General features: G+C 48.2%; 1 protein-coding gene across 3 annotated transcripts in view; it reads left to right on the forward strand.

The window, feature by feature from the left end:
- Positions 1-17,330, forward strand: part of arvcfb (ARVCF delta catenin family member b) — a 116,641-nt gene extending 99,311 nt beyond the window's left edge. The window contains exons 10-18 of one of the 3 annotated variants that reach the window (XM_061260931.1): positions 1,967-2,094; positions 3,589-3,739; positions 4,664-4,856; positions 7,482-7,593; positions 7,786-7,873; positions 9,549-9,602; positions 11,801-11,892; positions 14,060-14,172; positions 16,913-17,330. In XM_061260931.1, coding sequence (XP_061116915.1) covers positions 1,967-2,094; positions 3,589-3,739; positions 4,664-4,856; positions 7,482-7,593; positions 7,786-7,873; positions 9,549-9,602; positions 11,801-11,892; positions 14,060-14,161 — 920 coding nt within the window. In that variant the 3' untranslated portion in view covers positions 14,162-14,172; positions 16,913-17,330. The remainder of the gene's footprint in view (positions 1-1,966; positions 2,095-3,588; positions 3,740-4,663; positions 4,857-7,481; positions 7,594-7,785; positions 7,874-9,548; positions 9,603-11,800; positions 11,893-14,059; positions 14,173-16,912) is intronic. The other 2 variants (XM_061260930.1, XM_061260932.1) reach the window with 2 other exon arrangements.

Below are 17,330 nucleotides of genomic sequence, written 5' to 3' on the forward strand. Positions count from 1 at the left end.
CCGGAAACGGCACGGTTGGAACGGCAGGTTTAGGGGTCTCTTACCGACGGCGAGAGAGACGCCACAGCGGAGTGGCGTTATAAAGTATGAGGAGCGCACGGACACACATACACACACCCGCGCACACGTACGCGCACGCGCACGGACACACACACACACACTGGCACGCGCACACACACGGACACGCACACATATACACACGGACACGCGCACAAACACACACACATGGACACACACACACTGGCACGTGCACACACACGGACATGCACACATATACACACGGACACGCGCACACACACACACACACACACGGACACACACACACTGGCAAGCGCACACCCACACGCACACGTGGACACACACGGACACATGCAATGGGACAACCCTCCCATACCCTGGGTGACAGAATGGGCAGTTGCGTGTCACCCTATAGCGCTAACAGACACGGTCAGCACGATTCATCCGGATTCCATCTGATACCGCGGGGCTCACCCATGCACCACAGCGTGGCCCTTTAGCCGAATTAGCCACCCTCTGTTTTGGGGTTTGATGCTAGCCTCTCGTAATTATCTAATTGGAGTTCCCCCAGTCATTTACGCCATCTGACACGTTAGTGACATTTCCTGATGTGCTGATGACTGGCTTCATCAGTGGCGGCCCAGCATGGATGTGCACTGATAATGAGGTAGGCTAATTGAGCTAGGCTAATGGATGTAATGGACAATAGATGGAAGCACAGACTGGTGTGTACACGTCACCTTTCCTGGAGCAAAACAGCTCACCTCAGCAATGAATGCTGGGAGTCTGGTGTGCAATGCATACTGGGACTCTGGTGTGCAGTGCATGCTGGGAGTCTATCCTGCTTTCGGCTGGGTTTTCCGTGAATGACAGTCACGAACGCTCCCCTTCCTGATTACCCCTCCATTTGGGTAATGCACAAAATGGAGTCTCCCCGGATTAGTGGGAAAATCCTCCGCACCTGTGCGTGATGGGGCTTAAGCAGGTAGAGAGGATATCATGGCACTATTTTTTCATCTGGGGCTTCGAACGCAAGTGCTTAGCATAGATTTACTGGATGACTGGGCAAGGATGTTTATAAGTCCTTTGCTAATAAGGTGGCGAGAAATAGCGATTTAGACAGGCGGGTGTTGTGAAGTGTTCTGTGAGTGCACCTGATTGATTTTGAGGTACACCTGTTTCTTTTGTCTCATCCCGGCTGTGTTTTGTTGAGAGCGTTCCGTTAGCGTGTGCGCTACATATTCAGCTCCTGTGACAGGCATTGTTCTCAGGTTGTTGAGCAGGCGGTGCCGCCGTGTTGGGTGTGTAAACAGCAGCCATCTGCTCGCCCCGCCCCGCGCGAGACGCCGCCTCCTACAGAGGTGCTGCGTCTCCTGTCTCTGAGAAAAGCCTTTCTACACCGCTGCGGAGGCGAACATCTGCCGGAAGAACCTCACGGTTCTGAAGGAACCCCCCGCTTTCTGACACCTCGCTGCGCCTGACATCTCTCTGTGAGGAGCTCCTGAGGGAGGCCCTGTTTGAGAGGGCACCCCGGTTCCTAAACCCCCCGCCCCTCGTGACTGTTTCTCTGTAAGGGGACCCCCTCTGTGACTGGCCTGGGGGTCCCCGGGTGTGTCGGTGACAGTACCCTCCACATTGCAAAAAATATATATATATGTTTTTCTCATTTTCTTGACAAATCTTCTTACCCCATTGGGACATTTTGAAATGAGTCAAACTTTCTCACCTCATTGATAATACTTTTTGTCTTACTTTGCTAAATTTTAAGTGCAAAAATGAGACTAAAATATTTGTTGGGATTGACTTAAAATAAAACATTACCACTTATTCTTTGGATTTTGGGCAGGGTTTTTTACAGGGGTGATGGGCCCCTGCTTAGTCTAATCAACTGTAAATGACTTTGGATAAAAGCATCAGCCAGTGACTGTCTCTGTGTCCCCTTCCCCAGGCTTTGAGCTGCTGTACCAGCCAGAGGTGGTGCGGCTCTACCTGTCCCTGCTCACCGAGAGCCAGAACTACAACACTCTGGAGGCAGCGGCCGGGGCACTGCAGAACCTCAGCGCCGGGCAGTGGACCGTGAGTGTGGATTATACAGCTCTACTATGTGTGTGTGTGTGTTTGTGTGTGTGTGTGTGTGTGTGAGAGAGAGAGAGAGTGTGTGTGTGTGAGAGAGAGAGAGAGACAGAGTGTGTGTGTGTGTGTGAGAGAGAGAGAGAGAGAGAGAGACAGAGTGTGTGTGTGTGTGTGAGAGAGAGAGAGAGAGAGAGAGAGACAGAGTGTGTGTGTGTGTGAGTGGAAGAGAGTGTGTGTGTGAGAGAGAGAGAGAGACAGAGTGTGTGTGTGTGAGAGAGAGAGAGAGAGTGTGTGTGAGAGAGAGAGAGAGACAGAGTGTGTGTGTGTGTGTGTGAGAGAGAGAGAGAGAGAGAGAGAGAGAGAGAGAGAGAGAGAGTGTGTGTGTGTGTGTGTGTGTGTGAGAGAGAGAGAGAGAGAGAGAGACAGAGTGTGTGTGTGTGAGAGAGAGAGAGAGAGAGAGACAGAGTGTGTGTGTGTGTGTGTGTGTGCGTGTGTGCGTGCGTGCGCACAGCTGGGGCACTACAGAACCTCAGTGCCGGGCAGTGGACTGTGAGTTTAGATACAGCTCTACTGTGTGTATGCGTGCAGCTAGATGCAAGGCAGTCTCTACTGTGCATGTACACACACACGCGCCCACAAACACAACACCCCACCAAATATTTTGACGTCGTTTTATCTAATCAGTGTCGGGCATGGAGGTGGACATGACATTCAAATGAAAGTTTTGCTTGACGTTGTTAATCTGATGAGTACAAAGAACTGATCTATTATACTGTAGGTCAAATCATGATTCCAAATTGATTGGCTTTGTTGCCACAATGCAAGTCGACAGATAGTTTTTTGGGGGACGCAGGTGTACAGACACAAGCTCCACACACACACATACACACACACACACACACACACACTCACACAGTCACACAGTGTTGACGGTCCCTGGGCTGGATGTTTTGACGTGCAGGGCCTGTCACCCCCAGCTGAAACACGGTCCCCATGATTACGCTGTCTAAAGCCGGCCGATCTAAACACTCCCACACGGGCGGGAGGGGAGTGCCTCTCGCGCATCAGACCTCTGAATCTCCGAGACAAGGACAAGACTGCGAGGTCTCCCGTCCGTAAGAGGATTTCACAGCTCCGGCAAACGTCTTTTCATCTTCCCCGTGTCACTGGGGATTACGGGGTTTAAGGCTCACTACTGCCATCCAGTGGCCGGGAGGCAAAAGTGTGTAAATTTAATTACATCTCTAGGGCAGCCGACATTCAGCCAGATACTCCTTCATGTCAAACTGAAATGTTTTCCTGTTACAGAAAGAAGAAATATGAAATCTATTGATGTTCAGCAGGGACAAATTGCAGACAAATTACGTTACTTACTGCCTACCAAGGCCGTGTTTTTCTGTAGAAGAGTTTTTATTAGTTTGGTGTTACATTTTTCAGAAGTGAGGCTCTTCGATCTCTCTGCTGATTGGCCGGCCTCTCCCTCGTCTCTCTCCTCAGTGGTCGAACTACATCCGGGCGACGGTGCGGAAGGAGAAGGGGCTCCCGATCCTGGTGGAGCTGCTCCGCTCCGACTCCGACAAGGTGGTCCGAGCCGTGGCCATCGCCCTGCGCAACCTGTCCATCGACCGCCGGAACAAGGACCTGATAGGTGGGGAGAGAACTGTCCCCGCCCCCTTTCAGTGTGGTACTCCAGGTGGAATGTCCAGGGGTCAGAAAGTAAAAATCCTGCCCGATATTTCGCTCCAACCGCCTAGATTTCTGAATTGGCACAATTCCTCAGCCAGGAGGAGGAGTGAAATCGGCTGATAGGTGGTAGAAACGCTGGGCAGGACTTTTACTCTCTGAGCCCTGGACTTTACACTGTATGAGGTGCTTCATGAACAGTGCAGACTGCAGGCTGTAGCTCATAAGGACCGTAGATGTGTGGCTCTTTGACCAGTGTGAAGCACTTGAGTGAAATGCATTAAAACTGTCAGTTTTAGCTCAGTGCAGAATGAACAGTGTGTAGATGTGGAAAGGAGGATCGTATCTGTTTCTGGTTTCCATGCCAACTTCTGTCCTTGATTCACAGTTCGTAAGTTCACAGTTACGGCATCTGACATTTTAGCTACGTCCCCCAGGAATGACAGATGGATATTTCTTGTGGCCCTATATGAAATATTTACTATGATCTGTGAGTGAGCCAGTGTTGGTGTGTACAGCCAGTTAGCTCATTTAGTGATGGTAACTGATTGAAAAAAGGAAACCTGCATTCCAGACCTGGGTCAATTACTTGGGCACTGGGTCATTGTTTTGGATTCAAATATTTCTCTACGCTTTACTGAGCTTCTCTGGTGTCTTGGAAGCTATGAAATACATCCAAAAAGTGCAAACCCTACCTTCTGGACCTCTTGATTGGCTCAGTTGCACCAGGCAAGATCAATAGAGCACAGAAAAGTAATTAAATCCAAAACAATGATGTAATTCAGCCAGGTGTGGTACATGCACACCGGCCCTCCAGGACCAGAGTTGCCCAGCCCTGGTGTAGGAGTGTATGAGAGCGCCCTCTGCTGTCTGTGTGCCCTCACTGCAGGGAGCTACGCCATGAGGGACCTGGTGAGCAACCTGCCCAGCGGACAGCAGCGGCCAGCCAAGAACTTGGAGGAGGACACGGTGGTGGCCATTTTGAACACCATCCACGAGATTGTGACGGACAGCTCGGAGAACGCCCGCTCGCTGGTGCAGGCGCAGGCCGTGGAGAAGCTGGTGGCCATCAACCGGACGAGGTACGATGGGCACCCCAAAACTCACCTGTACAGAACCACCGCCCCAAAACTCACCTGTACAGAACCACCGCCCCAAAACTCACCCGTACAGTCCCACCGCCCCAAAACTCACCTGTACAGAACCACCGCCCCAAAACTCACCCGTACAGTCCCACCGCCCCAAAACTCACCTGTACAGAACCACCGCCCCAAAACTCACCCGTACAGTCCCACCGCCCCAAAACTCACCTGTACAGAACCACCGCCCCAAAACTCACCCGTACAGTCCCACCGCCCCAAAACTCACCTGTACAGAACCACCGCCCCAAAACTCACCCGTACAGTCCCACCGCCCCAAAACTCACCCGTACAGTCCCACCGCCCCAAAACTCACCTGTACAGAACCGCTGCCCCAAAACTCACCTGTACAGAACCACCGCCCCAAAACTCACCTGTACAGAACCGCCACCTAAAACTCACCTGTACAGAACCGCCGCCCCAAAACTCACCTGTACAGAACCGCTGCCCGAAAACTCACCTGTACAGAACCGCCACCCAAAACTCACCTGTACAGAACCGCCACCCAAAACTCACCTGTACAGAACCGCCACCCAAAACTCACCTGTACAGAACCGCCGCCCCAAAACTCACCTGTACAGAACCACCGCCCCAAAACTCACCTGTACAGAACCGCCACCTAAAACTCACCTGTACAGAACCGCCACCCCAAAACTCACCTGTACAGAACCGCTGCCCCAAAACTCACCTGTACAGAACCGCCGCCCCAAAACTCACCTGTACAGAACCGCTGCCCCAAAACTCACCTGTACAAAACCAGTGCTTTAACACACCTGTACAAAACCAGTCAACATATTCAAACTTTTTTCTGTTTGCCACGAACATTAGCTAACCTTAGTTGAAAAGGTAGTGTGCGGTGAACAAAAATGGCTGCCGGTGGGGAAAATGCAGAGAGAATAAAAATGGACAATTATTTGACTGTTATGAAACACTCTCAGTAATCAATGGAATATTGGTTCTTACCTTTAAAAATGAATCACAGGTAAGCCACAAAGGAGCTAGCTGGCATTGTTAGACCCAAGTCCCATCCATTTGTATTAAAAAGGCTTTGGTGGCAAACTAAATGGAATGTTCATTTAAAATCTTTCACAGTACATTATTTCTCTTAAATGCATGACTAATCCTCCAGAGAATTTAGGCCACAGGATTCTCAGAAACCACATTTTATTTTTTGTAGCATTTAATCAAATTCTCCTTCAGTCTTCATTTATTCAGTCCAGTCTAATCAGACCCAGATATTAACCTCATTACGCGTCTTACTCTGACTGATTATATGTGCCGTCCTGTTGCTCCATGTTGACCTGTGATAAATCATCATGGGTTTAAAAATGTTTATTTTTCTTTCCCATTAAAAGTGTTTATGACTGTATAAACTCAGTGGCCACTTTATCTCTCTCTCTCTCTCTCTCTCTCTCTCTCTCTCTCTCTGTACACCAGCTTGTTAATGCATATATCTAATCAGCCAATCATATGGCAGGAACTAAATACATTAAAACATGCAGACGTGGTCAAGAGGTTCAGCTGTTTTTCAGACCAAACATCAGAATGGGGAAGAATGTGAAATGTAACCGTGGAATGATTGTTGGTGCCAAACGGGGTGGTTTGAGTATCTTGAGTGCTGATCTCCTGGGATTTTCACAACAGTCTCTAGAGTTTGCAGAGAATTGGGAAAAAACAGGAAACATCCAGTGAGCAGCAGTTCTGTGGGTGAAAACACCTTGTTAATGAGAGAGGAGAATGGCCAAACTGGTCAGAGCTGACAGGATGGCAACTGAACTCAAATAAGCATCAATCATCAATAAGCCATCTTCAAGCGCAGACTGAAGACGCACCTCTTCTAGCTGTACCTCTCCCCGCCCCTCCCTGCCTCCCTGTAAACATTAACTGTTGTCTTTACCTGTGTTATTTAATTGTGTATTAGCATGATACCGTTGCTAGTTGTTTGGCTTCGTAAGAAGTTTATTCTTACATTTGCGTGTTGCGGTATTACGATAAAAAGAATTACAAAAAAAAAAAAAGATCAAATAGGCCCTGGTCTTTATCTTTGTTGTGCAGGTAGCAGTTGGGAATTGTACTTCACTCTCGGGTCTTTCAGCACACTTGTCCCTGGTTATGGGTATGCACTTTGTTGTACGTTGCTCTGGATAAGAGCGTCTGCCAAATGCAATTAATGTAATGTAATGTAACGTTACAACCACGGTTTGCAGAAGAGCATCTCGGAATACACAACATGTCGAACCTTGAAGTGGAACCTTGAAGTCAAGTAAACAACTCCTTCATAAAGTGGTCACTGAGTGTCTTAGGTACAGACACACTTTTTAAAATCTGACTAAGTAGCAGGGGGCCTGAGGCACTGCTGATGAATTTCAGAGGAGAGGGGAGGGGATGGGGGGGGGGGCCTCGACTCCACGAGGGGCCGAATTAAAAACAAGCCTCAGTCATCCTACAGTTTGAATTCAAACTCCATTCCGTGGAGAACCGTCTCTGCTAGCGGCGCGACCTGGCGCTAACTCCTGTGCTTTTGTTCTGAACTGCTCCCCCCCCACCCCCCCACTTTCCCTCCCTCAGCCAATCGCCACGGGAGACCAAGGCCGCCTCCCACGTCCTCCAGACGGTGTGGAGCTACAAGGAGCTGCGGAACGCCCTGGGGAAGGACGGCTGGAACAAAACACACTTCCAGGTACATCTGCTACTGCCTGTTACCCTCCCTGAGGTCCCCTTTCTCCTGCCCTCCCCCACCCCAATCTCCCCCTGCCCCCTCCCCTCCCCATTGCATGAGCGTTGTGTCCTTTCCCGGCGCTGGGCCCAGTCAAGCGCCTTAGCCCCTGGGCTACAGGCTGCCCTCAGGTCATAACAGCCTCTCTTCTCTTAGCCCACAGCCACCGGCCTGGCTAAAGGATCCAAGAACAGCAAGCCGGGCTACGACGACACCACTCTGCCCCTCATGGAGAAGAACCAAGGTGAGTGACAGCCTGCCTACCCCCCCATGGTGCCCCGGTCTGAACCGGACACGCCCTGCGGCTCTACATGTGTCCGACCCCTGGTATAAGCGCAACACTGTTCTGTTAAACCCCCAACCCCCATGACATCTCACTCCATTGCTTTGCTGGTTGGTGCACCTCCCTCCCTGTGCTCATGGAGTCAGCAGCCTAGGCCATGATCAATACATTTATTATTATTTTTCTTCATTTTTATTGTTGTGCAAAGGTAGAGCACTTTGGATAGAATCAGGCTTGGTCGCGACCCACTAGCCCTCACATCTCACTGGCGGCAGCGTCGTGAGCATGACATCTCCGTTAGCATGACACCGCCGTTAGCCTGACATCTCCGTTACCATGACATCTCCATTAGCATGACACCGCTGTTACCATGACATCTCCGTTAGCATGACACCGCTGTTACCATGACATCTCCGTTAGCATGACACCGCCGTTACCATGACATCTCCGTTACCATGACATCTCCGTTAGCATGACATCTCCGTTAGCATGACACCGCCGTTACCATGACATCTCCGTTACCATGACATCTCCGTTAGCATGACACCGCCGTTACCATGACATCTCCGTTACCATGACATCTCCGTTAGCATGACATCTCCGTTAGCATGACACCGCCGTTACCATGACATCTCCGTTACCATGAAATCTCCGTTAGCATGACACCGCCGTTACCATGACATCTCCGTTACCATGACATCTCCGTTAGCATGACATCTCCGTTAGCATGACATCTCCGTTACCATGACATCTCCGTTACCATGACATCTCCGTTAGCATGACACCGCCGTTACCATGACACCTCCGTTAGCATGACATCTCCGTTACCATGACATCTCCGTTAGCATGACATCGCCCTTAGCCTGACATCATGGTTAGCATGTCATCTCCGTTAGCATGACATCTCCGTTACCATGACATCTCCGTCGTTGGCATGACATCTCCGTTAGCATGACATCTCCGTCGTTGGCATGACATCTCCGTTAGCCTGACATCTCTGTTAGCATGACATCTCCATTAGCATGACATCACCATTAGCATGACATCACTGTTACCATGACATCTCCTTCGTTAGCATGACATCGCTGTTAGCATGACATCGGCGTTCGCTTTTCCAAATGTTTTTCCCGCTCTTCTGACTTTTCCCCCATGATGCCATTCCGACCTCCTCTCCTCCGCCTCATGGGTGCAGCACTGAACCACCCTTTGCCTAAACAAAGCGGAATTTAGACTGTTACTATTTTAAAACTGTGGCTCTACACCACTGCCGTCCAATCGTATGGCGTGGAGGGCCGAGAGTATGCAGGTTTTCACTCACTCAACCAATCACATCACCTGCTGAGTTCAATCATTAGTTCCCTCCACTCTGGTTAAAGGTGTGTTAATCAGTGAAATCAGCATGGTGTGATTGGTTGGAATGAAAACATAGGCTGTGTTCAAAACCACTTACTAGCATACTACTCGCACTAAATTTCAGGCTGATTTCCATTGAAATGTAGGATAAGTATTGTGCTGAGTCTGCACACAGTGCCACTCTCAGCTGTCCGTGGCGCCTGATTGGTCGCCTCTGCTCTAAACTCTGTGTGTGTGGCGACGGCATCCATTTTGAAACCTGCGATATATACATACTTTTCAGGCAACAAGAAGTCTGGCAGCGATGATATGATACCGATGGATGAGCTCAGTAGAGGTAAGCCCCCCCCCCCGCCCATCGTCCTCTTCCTCAGAGGAAGAAGAGGAAGACCTGTCAGTCATCCCACCGTAGTCTTCCTCGCACACAACGCAATCCTGAAACCCCCAAAGCATTAACGTGCACCTTCCCAACCGTTTTTATGTGCCGCCAATATGCAGCACAGACCTGGGTGAAATGCGTAACTCTTTTGGATGCACAGATACTTTTCTGTGCTCGATTGATCTTGCCCGGGACATTGACTAAGCCAACCAAGAGGACCAGAAGGCGGAGTTTGCACTTTCTGACAGTATTTCATAGGTTCCAGTACACCAGAGAAGCTCATTAAGAGTAGAAAAGTATGTGAATCCAAAAGGGTTACGTATTTTACGTACCCGCACGTACTGGAGCTCAGTCACACAGTAGCGCGAGTACATTACATTACATTATTGGCATTTGGCAGACGCTCTTATCCAGAGCGACGTACAACAAGAGTAGCGCTCTGTCGTTTCCACATGCACCCCCAGGGGATGCTGGGAGTTATCTTAAAAAGCGACTTCTGCTCGATTCCTTCGCCATCATGATCGATCACGCTCCGTTCAGAAACCAACCATCACAAGAGCAGCCGTTTCGGTTTTTTTTCTACCTTTTTTTGTCCTTTGCTAACGCGGTCTTTCACCACCCCTCTCGTAATGAGTCCTGGGTACTGCGGTGGGCTCAGAGGAATGACCGGGGAAAAGCGCTCGCTACCCAGCAGCCTCCAGCTCCATCCAAACATAAAACAATAATAACTAAAGAGTCGCCGAAATTCCAGGAGGGCTGCGAAATCGCTGTTATTTTGGAGTTTAATTTCAAAGAGCTGCTTTAAAAAAAAAAAAAAAGCCCCTGTGCCCACTCTCAATTCAGTACCGGCTATACTCTCTTGCACCTGGGAGAGCAGTGTGAGACAGAGATATATTTTTATATATTCATTTATATATTTTAGCCCTGCAGTGTAGAGCAGGATCTCATCCTCTGCCAGCCTGCTGACCGGCCTGGCCCCGCCCCCAAACGCCATGATTGACAGTAATTGGGTGAGCTGGGGGGGCGGCACTTTGAGCTGCAGCCAAACTTTCTTTCTTTCTTTTCTTTTTTCTTTTCCTTCCCCTCAGCCGCAGGGTCTCGCTGCTCCCCCTCTCTACCTCTCTCTCTCCCTCCCTCTGCTTCCCTTCATTCTCTCCATCCTCACAGCCCGTTCACATCCCCCTCTCCTGATATGTTCCTCCTTCCTCCATCTCTCCCTCTCATCTCTTCATCTCTCCATCCTCGCCCCTGGTCTCCCCCCCCCACCCCTAACTCTGCTCCCTAAGGGGGAGAGAGGGAGGGCCCCTCCCGTGTCCAAAAGGGCTGTTGCCATGGCAACGAGGAGGGTACTCAGAGTTCTTATCACGTCCTCAGATTTCTCCGTGTTTAGATGGTGTACATGAAACATTTAAGCTTTTGGGCAACTGGTGTGTGTGTGTGTGCGTGTGTGTGTGTGCATGTGTGTGTGCGTTTGTGTGTGTGTGTGTGTGCGTGTGTGTGTGCATGTGTGTGTGTGTGTGTGTGTGTGCGTGTGTGTGTGCATGTGTGTGTGTGTGTGTGTGTGTGTGTGTGTGTGTGTTTGTGTGTGTGTGTGTGTGTGTGTTTGTGCATGTGTGTGTGTGTGTGTTTGTGTGTGTGTGTGTGTGTGTGTATGTGTGTGTGTGTGTTTGTGTGTGTGTGTTTGTGTGTGTGTGTGTGTATGTGTGTGTGCGTGTGCGTGTGTGTGTTTGTGTGTGTGTGTGTTTGTGCATGTGTGTGTGTGTGTGTGTTTGTGTGTGTGTGTGTGTGTTTTTGTGCATGTGTGTTTGTGTGTGTGTTTGAGTGTGTGTATGTGTGTGTGTGTGTTTGTGCATGTGTGTGTGTGTGTGTGTTTGTGTGTGTGTGTGTGTGTGTGTATGTGTGTGTGTGTGTTTGTGCATGTGTGTGTGTGTTTGTGTGTGTGTGTCAGTGAGTGTGAATGATTGAATGTATGTGAGTGAGCCAGTCTGAGTGCGTAAAAGTGATGAAACTGCATGGTGAAATAAATGAGGGAATAACTGCATCTGAACGTAGGTGAAACAGACATGTCTTTTTTAAATTGCCAGTAAACTGCAGTGATTTTCAGGGTTTCTAAAGGGCTGGCCCCCCTCTCCCCCTGTCTCTCCTCCCACCCACAGACGGCTACTGCACCATCGACCAGAGAGACAAAGACTGCAAGTACAAAACCGGGGACGGGCCGGCCGACGTAACGGAGAGGGAGCCCTTAAAGGTGAGCTGGGGGCCCCTGGGGGTAGGATAGTCAACCCTGAAAAGCACCATGCAGTGACATACACTTCTCTTTTACCCTGTAAGGTGTGGTTAGAATGTTCCTAACTGAACATTCTCATGCTGATGTCACAATCACTTCGAGAGTTCTAGAACACTCTAGGTCCGGTTTCATGGACACGGATTAATCTTAGTCCGGGACTAAATTGAGTTTTGGATGAAGAATCTCCATTCAAGATAGGATTTAATCTTGGATTTAACCTTAATCTGTGTCTTTGAAACTGGCCCTGCCTAAAAGTTTGCGAATGTTGAAGAAAACAAAACAAAAATCAACAGAATCCCCAAACACAACTTTTCAGGCAAGGAAAAACACACCAAAACCTTGAGAAAGGCGCAGTGATTAAGTCCGTACGCCAGTCGATACCTGCACACTGTGGTCTAATGCAGTGCGGTGTGGGCTGGTGCAAATATAAAACAGTGGATAATTGAGTGTAAGCCTCGCGGCGTCTAAGCCATTAATCATGCGAAGATTAAGAGAGAGTTCCGTCCCCCCTCAATTTCCTTCCTCCTTCACTTGAGTAAGTGACCTCTAGCCCCACAGAGAACCGTGTGCATATTAAGTGTTCAGTCCTCGGTTTTACTGCAGAAAAAGTTCAGTCAGGGACAGTGTAGGTCAGTGGTCCTCACTCCTGGTCCTGGAGAGCCGCAGGGTGTGCTGGGGTCCTCACTCCTGGTCCTGGAGAGCCGCAGGGTGTGCTAGGGTCCTCACCCCTGGTCCTGGAGAGCCGCAGGGTGTGCTGGGCTCCTCACTCCTGGTCCTGGAGAGCCGCAGGGTGCACTGGTTTTTGGTTTCGCCTTTATATCAACTGATTCAGGCCCAAGAAACCAGGTGAGGTGAGATAACTGTGTAATTAACAGCTTTAATTGATCAATTATAAGTGCTGAGTAGCAACGAGAGCCAGCACACCCTGCGGACCAGGAGTGAGGAGCGCTGGAGTAGACGTTCAGTCAGGGTTCGAGGACGGAGATTGAGTGCCAGAGATTCATTGGAGCTGCTTTAAAAAAGGAACTGCAGCCGTCCTGTTTAAGGATATTTGGGTTCCCCCCTCTGAATCTGTGATCTAGTGGGCCTCCGCTCCCCTTCCTGTTTTTCTCTGCGATTACACGGTGTTATCAACAGTTTAAATCTCTCCTCCATAAACCAGCAGACTGGTTGCTAGCCAAGCCTAGCGTAGCGTAGCATTCCAGGCTTCCACACAAACTCTGTGATAAACACGAAACTGGTTCAGAGTAACCTGAGATTTGCATTGGCAGGTCTTTTTCGTGAATATTTTGGCTCTATCCAAGGTAAAATACAAATAAAAATACCATCCAATACACTACTTTACTACAAAATAACAATCAAATACATGTCAAATGCAGTAGCTGGGTATCCTGATAAAATACACTCTATTCCCCATTGTTTTGGCTTGGTATATAAAGTTTAGTAGCTTGTAGGTTTATGTGTACATATTTACAGGAGAATAAATTTGAGGTTCTTTTGAACAGCAGGGGGTTTCCGTATGACTTTGGAGGGGGGGCTGTTTTGTTGTTGTGCTTAATTATTTTAATTTATTAAAACATTTGCTGATATAATTAAAGTTCATCTGGCTTCCCATAATTCCCTGTGGCTCTCTAAGGTACAGAGTTGGGGCCCCCAGCAGGGGACGAGCTGAGATGATTGACATGCTGACAACAGCAAATCGTTTCCAGTGCAGCACTCGTGTTAGCCAATCACAAGGGCTTGAGCCACCTTTCTGTTCAGTCAGTTCAGGGAATGAACTTAAAGTCAGTTTCTGTATTGAAAACATGGGGATTTTTCCCCCCATTTATGAATTGACTATCAGTTAATATCTTGAACTGACTGAAATCAAATTATATTGCCCCCAGACCTGGTCAGAACAGCTCCACCACTCCCCCACCTCCCCGCACACACACACTTGGGACCCCCCACCCCCTTGAAGCACCACGCCTGTCCCTGCCCCTCGTCCTCAGTTTCTGCACGCTTTGGTTTAATCCTCTTTTGCATCCTTCGCGTGAGAACTAACACTGCCTGATGAGCTTCTGGATGTCTTGTCTCTGTTCTTACATTAACTCTTGTTTTGCCGTTAACCCCTCTCCTGTTGCTGCAGAGTGACTCAAATAGGAAACAGTATATCATGAGTAACAGGCCAACAGTGAATCTGGTGGATGCTTGTGACGTAAAGCCACAGCCTGTTGACTCCTGGGTCTAAATGCATGCATGGTAGGTCTTCCTCTTTGGTTTCTTTTTGTTTGTTTGTTTGTTTGTTTGTTTGTTGGTTTGTTGGTTTGTTTTTTTTGTCAGGAAGTGATTCTGTCTTAACCCCACCCCCTCACACTTTGATTCTGTTCCCATGGTTATGCCAGAGCAGTTGGCTCACCACACCAAGCGCAAACAAGTCTTATAAAACTGAAAAAAGGGGGCAAAACTATCATGCGGCGTGTCCTATTAGTCGGACCTCTTGGGAATAATGTCGCCGTTCGGCATTCGGGAATGACGAGGGCCAGGCGATGGAATTCTGCTGATCTGAGTAAAAACAACGCGCAGTAGCAGCACAGCGGAGATCCACGGGCCGGCCGGCTCAAACCTGCGCCGCGGTACGCTATGAAATTTTAAACGAATATCAACACCGAAAACTCACTCAGACCGGTTCTCAAACACGAAGGCTCACAGTTGAGATGTTAAAAGCAGCGCCGATATTTGACGGAAGTACACTCGGTATTCCCGCAGGAAGTGCGGAATCATTGAGAAACGGGGAATACGTGGTGGAAGGCGCGCTTCGGAAGGGCTCTGCCAACTGCTCTGGAATGCCGATACCAGTTTTTACTTATTCATTCATTTATTTTTCACTTTCACTCTGGCCTGGCTGATATTTGGACGTTTTTCATCTGTTGCACCATCCCTGACTCTGCTGCCATTTGTTGAATTGCCATGAAGGTTTGATCTTCTCCTGGTGTGTGTGTGTGTGTGTGTATGTATGTGTGTGTATGTTTGAGTGTGTGTGTGTTTGTGTGTGTGTGTGTGCATGTGTATGTGTGTGTGTGTGTGTATGTTTGAGAGAGAGTGTGTGTGTGTGTGTGTGTGTGTGTGTGTGTGTGTGTGTGTGTGTGTGTGTGTGTGTGTGTGTGTGTGTGTGTGTGTGTGTGTGTGTGTTTGAGTGTATGTGGCGACATGGCTCAGGCAGTAAGAGCAGTCGTCTGGCAGTCGGAGGGTTGCCGGTTCGATCCCCCGCCCGGGCTGTGTCGAAGTGTCCCTGAGCAAGACACCTAACCCCCAAATGCTCCTGACGAGCTGGTCGGCGCCTTGCATGGCAGCCAATCGCCGTTGGTGTCTTGAGTGTGTGTATGAAAAGGTGAATGCTAAGCATCAATTGTACAGCGCTTTGGATAAAGGCGCTATATAAATTCCAACCATTTACCATTTACCATTTGCCATGTGTGTGTATGCGTGTGTGCGTGTGTGTGTGTGTGTGTGTGTGTGTGACCTGCATACTCATTGCGCTTCCTCATTCCACTCACAAGTCTTGGGTTACTTCTGCAGATGAATCTTCCTTCACTCAGGATATACGCCGTCGCTGAAATCCCTCATGATGCCTAATGCCACACGGTGGAATATTGCTCGTTAAAATTCATACGACCCTCATAAATTCCCGTAGACCCCATTTCAGGAAGGTTAAGTTTTGATGCAAGTCTCGTTGTGGCCGCTTATCGCAGCTGCAAGTCTGTGTGCATCCGTTAACGTTTATGAATATTTTTTTTAAATTTCATGTCGTTCGCGGGGTTGAAGTAGCGCACATTAAACACTGTTTAGAGCAGCCCGACAGGATTCCATTAGTAACACCTTTTAAGACTCGGCCGCCTCGCTGAGCATCACGAAGTCAAGTCGGACGTGCGCCGACTGTACGAGCTTCTGGAACGTTCCGTGCCTCCAGACCTCTTAATTATTCGGGGCGGAACGTTCGCGGGCGAGCACAGCTGCGGATGCAGCTTCTTCAGACGGCCTTTGATTGGGCCTGCAAGACGAGCCCCGGCCGAGGGTTCTGCATGCAAATGGGGGAATAAAAGGCCTTTTGAGATGCAGCTCAGATCGCTCGAATCAACATTAATGGAATCCAGACGGGTGTGTGTCCCCAACCTCACCCCCCTCGGCGGTTATGCTGAAAGTAGTTTTCTCACTTTTTCGCACTTTCCTGTAGTTATGAATAATTGCACAGAATCAAGAAAATACTCAAACAGACTTTTTCTGTTCAGGAATCATCGCAGGGCTAAACACTGAAATTGTTGTAAACGCATGAATAGGGCAGTAGGTATTATTGATAATTGAATACATTTGGTAGTAATAGAGCAATTAATAGTTAATAGATTGTTAATAGATAGGTAATACATTATCAGTAGTAATAATAGAGCAATTAATGGTTACTAGATTGTTAATAGACAGGTGATCCATTGACAGTAGTAATAATAGTTCAATTGATGGTTAATAGATCATTAATAAATAAGTAATACATCATCTAGAGAATAACCCTCTGACTAAGGATATTACTGGTTCTTAGAATTCAACAGGTAAGTAACAGAAAATTACATAGGCTGAACGTCATGTCAGTGCACTACCTTAAATATCACCCATGTTCATCATTGCACATCTGACTCACACACTGTAGTGTTGATATTTACTTTTTGAAATGTATCAAAAAGTTTATCGTTCATCCATTGTGTGTGTAATGTGGCAACATTAATTCTAAGCATGCGTTGTGTGTTCAGTGGTATTTGGATACTTTTTATTTTATTTTAAAGATGTTATATGTGCTGGTTCTACCACTTCAGCTATTGAATGACAATGGTTTAATAAGTCCATGTTAGATATTTGAGTCTCCTCTTTCAGAGATTTATAAAATGGTGGATGATTATTGTTTGAAAAGTGCCAAATATTGAATGACCTGTTCTGCCTCTTCTGTTCTCTGTAGGCTTAAAATAATAACAGCGCAACGTCATCTCAACTAGACAAGGATCTCATATTTCACCACTGCCATTAGACATGGACGCCATTTTGTTGTTGACCTGTAAACAGACTATATATGTATAGTACTATATACTATATGTATATATACAAAACAAAAAACTTCATCATCCAACAGCAAACATTCATGCTTTTCAGCGAAAATGGAATTATAAAAAAAAAACAGAAGAAGATTTAAAAAAAAATACTACTTCCACGACTTTCTCATATCTACATTCCCACTGGACTTAGTAAACCCTAACCCTGGACGGCACTGCAGTATCCGGGCGGATTTCGACGTATGGCGTGAGGCGGTTGATGATTGGAGGAGAATTAGAAGGTGCCGTGTTGGAAAATGGCCACGTGGTCGAGAGAAAACGGGGGGA

The sequence above is a fragment of the Conger conger genome, chromosome 11 (assembly GCF_963514075.1).
Source record: "Conger conger chromosome 11, fConCon1.1, whole genome shotgun sequence".
NCBI classification, from domain to species: Eukaryota; Metazoa; Chordata; class Actinopteri; order Anguilliformes; family Congridae; genus Conger; species Conger conger.